Genomic DNA, 6,283 nt, shown 5'->3' on the forward strand with positions numbered 1-6,283 from the left:
TGAGGTCTAGATCCATCTATGTTGCTGCAAATGGTATTATTTCATTGTTTTTATGTCTGAGTAATATTCCACTGTATATATGTATCACATCTTTATCCAATCATCTGTCAATGGACATTTAGGTTGTTTCCATTGTCTTGGCTGTTGTAAACAGTGCTGCTATGAATATTGGGCTGCATGTATCTTTCCAAGTTAGGGTTTTCTCCAGATATATGCCCAGGAGTGGGATCATTGGATCATATGGCAACTCTATTTTAGTTTTTTTAAGGAATTTCCATACTGTTCTCCAGAGTGGCTGCACCAATTTAGATTCTCACCAACAGTGTAGGAGGCTTCCTTTTCCCCCCAACTTCTTCAGCATTTATTGTTTGTAGACTTTTTGATGGTGGCCACTCTGACTAGTGTGAGGTGAAGGTCAGAATTTTGGATTAAGGCAGATTATCAGAAAGCAAATATTTGGACCTCAGTTCTTAGATCTGGAAAGAATTGCTTCCACTGAGTTATATTTCTATATAATGCCTTGGAATCTTATTAAGATATGCTATAAGAAGCAACTGTGTTAAACTATATGTATATATGTCAGATATTTGGGGGAACCACTGTTCACTATATCTCATTCTCCCTCATATGAATCATCTTGAAAGAAATTATAGAACTAGGAGTCAGTAACTTAGTTTTCCTTGTAAACAGATTTGTTTCTTCTTACAGTTAATGAAAATCATATGACAGATAATGTTTCTCCATTCTCTACTTCATTTTTTGAATCAAAGAAACATTTTATAGAGAATCGTAACAACACTTGAAAAAACTTCAACACTGAAGATCCTTTTTGATGATTTCCCACTTCATTTTAAAGGGAGCTCATAACACTTTTACAGGCTTGACTTAATGTCAGCATTTATCCTATTATCCACAAACCATCATCCTGTTTTTCCTTTTTAAATTCATATTTTTCTTATTCTTTCTTTCAGTGCACTTTCATACTTCAGATTCTTAAAGAAAAAAAGTGGGATATAGTATAATAAAGGAACATATAAATAAACATGTAAGTAAATAAGTAGTTTCAATATAAGAAGAGCTTATGAAGATATGGATTTTTCTAAGGAGAACTTTTTTAGCCTTCCTCTTAGTATATTGTATTGAGCAGGCTTCCCCAGGAGTTCATATAAAAACTTTTTATTGTGGGCTAGAAGTTTCTAAGTGATTTGATGCTGCCTACTTTTCCAGCTGGCAAAATCAACTTTTCTTATTCATTGAAAATCACAAGCTTCTATCTGTACTTACATGGCAGTTTATTGTCCTAGATCTTTGCATGATATATTATCTGAGTTTGAAATGTCACTTCCTAACAAAGACATTCTCTAACCATTTAGATGTAAACTATGCCTTATCCTACCCCAACAATTTCTGTATTCATACTCCCATTTATTCCTTTTTTTGGTGTTTCAAGGATAGCATCTTTTTTTTTGGTTGGAACATAGTTGATTTACAATGTTGTGTTACTTTCTGCTGTACATCCCAGTGAATCAGTTATGCATATACATATATCCACTCTTTTTTAGACTCTTTTTCTGTAAAGTCATTAACTAGTACTGAGTAGAGTTCCCAGGGACGGGGGAGCCTCGTGGGTTGCTGTCTATGGGGTCGCACAGAGTCGGACACGACTGAAGCAACTTAGCAGCAGTAGCAGAAGCAGAGTTCCCTGTGCTGTACAGTAGGTACTTATTAGGTATCTATTTTATATACTGTAGTGTGTATATGTCAATCCCAATCTCTCAATTTATCCCTTCCCCTTTTCCTCCCTGGTAATTCTAGGATTGTAATTCTGTTTCTGTTTTGTAAATAAGTTCATTTGTACCGTTTAAAAAAAATTCCACATACAAGTGATATCCTATGATATTTGTCTCTTTGTCTTACTTACTTCACTCAGTATGACTTCACTCTGGGATCATCTATGTTGCTGCAAATGGCAGTATTTAATTTCTTTTTTATGGCTGAGTAACGTTCTATTGTGTATGTGAACCACATCTTCTTTATCCATTCACCCATCAATGGACATTTAGGTGGCTCCATGTCCTGGCTATTGTAAAAGTGCTGTAGTGAACATTGGGGTTCATGTATCTTTTCAAATTATGGTTTTCTCTGGATATATGGCCAGGAGTGGGGTTGTTGGATCATATGATAGCTCTATTTCATTATAAAACTTGTAGAGGAACACATAGGCAGAATGTTCTCTGACATAAATCACTTTGACCTACCTACTAGAGTAGTGAAAATAAAAATAAACATATGGGACCTAATTAAACTTAAAAGCTTCTGTACAGCAAAGCAAACCATAAAAACAAAAAGACAGCCCACAGAATGGGAGAAAATGTTTGCAAATGAAGTGGCCGGCAAGGGATTAACCTCCAAAATATACATGCAAATCATGTAGCTCAATAACAACTACAACAAAAAACCCAACAAATAACCCAATCAAAAAATGGACAGGAGATGTAAATAGATATTTCTCCAATGAAGACATACAAATGGCCAAAAAGCACATGGAAAGATGCTCAACATCACTAATTATTAGAGAAATTCAAATAAAAACTACAATGAGGCATCACCTCAATAGATCATAATCCTCCTCATCAAAAAATCTATAAACAATAAATGCTGGAGAGGGTTTGGAGAAAAGGGAATCCTTCTACACTGTTGGTGGGAATGTAAACTGGTACAGCTACTCTGGAGAACAGTATGGAGGTTAATTAAAAAACTAAAAGAGTTCTCATTGATTCTTTTTGTTTTATTGAGATATAATTGATAGAAAACATTAATTTCCAGTGTACAACATTATTCAATATATGTAAATATGGTGAAACCATTACTTCAAGAAGTCTAATTGTAGATAATATCCATTACCACATATAGTCACAAATTTTTCAAACTACTGGAATTAGTAGTTATAACTAATGAGATTTATGTGTTCAGCTTCTTATTATCTATCCCCTTCACTATAATGTAAGCTGCACAAAGACAGGGACTTGATCTTCTGCATTCAAATAGAGATAAATGTTTATTGGATGCCTGAATGAAATGCATCAACCCCAGAGGACAACTTGGCTAATTTATTTATGACCAAATAGTTGAGCCAAATCACCTATACCTGTCTCATATCTCAGGCTCACTGGCTTTTACTCTCTGTCTGCTTTTACCTCTTTTGAGCTGCGTGCTCAACTCAAACTTCCTTCTCTTGAAACTAACCCCAAAGTACTGATATATTGTCACTACATGCTAATCTTTTAAAATGTAGACCTATTTCTAGGTATTTTAATTATTTTTCACAGGTAGGAAAAGGTAAGAAGACTGTAATATATTTCTTATTCTATAAATGGAGGATTTGGGAATAGAGGCAGGAGAAGCTTCCACTGCTGCTGTCATGAGTGTTTTCACCACCTGTACTACTCACCATAATTTGTTTCGCTTTCCCAACCAATTATTGTAAGATTTTTATTTCTCACTATATGTCATGTATTTTTCTTAAAATAGTGGCTCCATAAGGTCAGTGTGTGAACTGGTGCTGGTCTAGGTACAACAGAATCATGTTAAAATGGGAATTTCTGGTGTTAATTTTATATTCTGAATTAGGGGATTTGGAGAAAGACCTGGGAATCTGTTCTTTTAAAGAGTTCTCTAAATAACTATGACATGGTGCTTAAGATCATTATTATTTTTTTGGATATTGATTAAATACAAATTTTGGCTCAAGTCTGATAAAAACCAAATGTAAGAATATGCACACAATAGAGGAGAATGATCTCAGATAAAGGGAAATTAGTTACTGGCAGTCAGGATAGGAGAAGAGTTTAAAGTTCAGATGCAGGTCATTTAATTCAAGTTACTGTCTATCAAGTCCTGTTTTGAAGGTAAGGTCGGATTTAATCGGTTGTACTATTGTCCATATTATCTTGGCAGAAGTAGATGAATTTGGGTCTGTATTTCTAGAGACAGTAAGTAGAGATCTACTTTTTAAGTTGGAATAGATTTTTTTGATGGTAATCATCAAAAAACTCTGCAAATAATAAGTGTTGGAGAGGGTGTGAAGAAAAGGAAACCCTTGTACACTGTTGGTGGGAATGTAAACTGGTACAGGCACTATGGAGAAGAGTGCGAAGGAAAAAATAAATATTATGATCTTGGTCCACTCATGAGCTCTTGTTTGCTTTGGCCAGTTTTTGTAAACATTTGAATTTTTCTCAAGGCAGTCTTCATGTCCTTGTTCCGGAGACTGTAGATCAGTGGGTTTACAAGTGGAGTCACTGCTGAGTACAGCAAGGTTACAATCTTGTGTATCCCAGCTGGATTTCCAGAGGTTGGGCTGATGTACATCATCATGATGGTTCCATAGAACAGAGATACCACAGCCAGGTGGGAACCACAGGTGGAGAAGGCCTTACGTCTGCCAGCGGCTGAAGGGACACGCAACACTGCTCTGAGAACCAGGGTGTAGGACCAAAGGATAAAGAAGAAGGTGATAAAAATAATAAGAGAGCTTAATATAGAACAGGAAAGCTCAATTCCAGGGGCAGGGATGCAGGATAGAGCCAGTAAAGGACCAGGATCACAGACAAAATGGTCAATGGTATTGGGGCCACAAAAGGGGAGTTGTGTGATGAAATAGATAGGGACTGGATAGCAGAGGAAGGCTGTTACCCAGCAGAGGCCCACCAAGTTCATGCAGAGACGGCTGCTCATGATGGTAGGATAGTGGAGAGGTCGGCAGATGGCCAAGTATCGATCAAAAGCCATGAGGGGCAGTAAGAAGGTCTCAGTAATGCCCATAGAGAAGAAGAAGTAGAACTGGAGGAAGCAGGCAGTGAAAGAGATGGTTTTGGTCTCAGACAGGAAGTTCCTTAACATATTGGGAACAGTGGTGTTGATATAACACATCTCCAGGAATGAGAAGTTGGCCAACAGAGTGTACATGGGAGTGTGGAGTCTGTGATCCAGCTTCACTGCAAAGACAATGGCCCCATTCCCCATCAGTGTCAGGACGTAGGACACAGAGAAGAGCACAAAGAGGAGGACTTGTACCTCTCTAGAGCAGGGAAAACTCAGGAGTATGAATTCAGTCACCGTGTTGACTCCTGACACATTCATGGCTTCTTAAGAGGTGGAGAGGAAAAAATGACAGTGACAAAGATGACCTTACTCTCCTTTTAGAAATCTGTGAGTCCCTCAGATTCTATTACTGTATTAAGTAAATAATGTAAATGCGCTGCTGAAGACTGTCAAACTTTGAGAATGCTGGATATGGTAAGTCTTTGAATTTTGGACTTTCTCATTTCTCTTTCAGTATTTTCTTATACCCAGCAAAACTCCAAAAAAGCAGTTTGGAGAAGATTAATGACAATACTTGCAAATATAAATAGGTATTTTATATTTGTATCTATAGAATAAGATATGTAGACCCTTAATATTAGACATAGAATTTCGATTCTGTGTTTATTTGGAATTAGAGTCATAATACTAGGCATCACAAGAGGAAGAGAAACGTAACAAATAACACCATGACATTCTGTGCATTTCACTTTTATTCTGGATCAATGTTAGAATTATAAATGTCAGCTTCCTAAGGTGTTCTGATAACCCAGACAAGAAATGTCATGTGCCATTGTTTCTTCAGTGTTCATCATGGTTTTTTAACTCACAAAAATATGAAAAGTCTAGACATCTACATAATAGTCCTTTTACTAGATGTTTTAATACTTTTGTGAAATCTTGGTTTAAGTTGAAACCAGAAAAACTATAGAAGATCTGGTATATAACAGACTTGAGATTTTTGCCTGAGATGTCAGGATTCTTAGAAAACTTGCTATTCTTCTAGTTTATGGTTAGATGCAGAGGATCATAAATATCAGATACCCATAAGCAGATACCTCTAGGAATCAAGAACAGTGATGGGAGTCATAAGTGCCCTCTGGACATGGATTCCTCTGATTTCTACTCTCTCCTCTTGTCCCCATCCAATTACAGATGTGGAAGGTTAGAGCTGTTTTGGTAAATTGATTAATCATCTTTGTTAAAGCTTCTTTCTCTGACTCTGAGTGTGACTTAGTCTTGAACACTGTGTGACTACTATGGTGAGAGAAGGAAAAACAAAGGCACTGAAACCACCTGAGATTCTGTTGCCAGTCATTTGGTCTTAATTTATTAATTTATTTTCTGGATCCCCTCTATTATTGAGGGACAGTTATCATTTGTATGAAAATGACCCAAGTGACATGATTGAGTGATGATA

The 6,283-nt window shown here is 36.5% G+C and overlaps 1 protein-coding gene across 1 annotated transcript; it reads right to left on the reverse strand.

The window, feature by feature from the left end:
* Positions 1–4,092: 4,092 nt before the first annotated feature.
* OR11H26 (olfactory receptor family 11 subfamily H member 26) lies at positions 4,093–5,216 on the reverse strand. Its single transcript, XM_002690668.3, has one exon. It carries the CDS (start codon positions 5,140–5,142, stop codon positions 4,171–4,173), a length of 972 nt encoding a protein of 323 aa, XP_002690714.2. The 5' UTR covers positions 5,143–5,216; the 3' UTR covers positions 4,093–4,170.
* Between the last annotated feature and the right edge of the window lie 1,067 nt (positions 5,217–6,283).

The sequence above is a fragment of the Bos taurus genome, chromosome 10 (genome assembly GCF_002263795.3).
Source record: "Bos taurus isolate L1 Dominette 01449 registration number 42190680 breed Hereford chromosome 10, ARS-UCD2.0, whole genome shotgun sequence".
Lineage (NCBI taxonomy): Eukaryota > Metazoa > Chordata > Mammalia > Artiodactyla > Bovidae > Bos > Bos taurus.

Bases quoted from the DNA above. Each gene is read 5' to 3' on its own strand.
- OR11H26 (XM_002690668.3), bottom strand. From the start codon at position 5,142: ATGAATGTGTCAGGAGTCAACACGGTGACTGAATTCATACTCCTGAGT.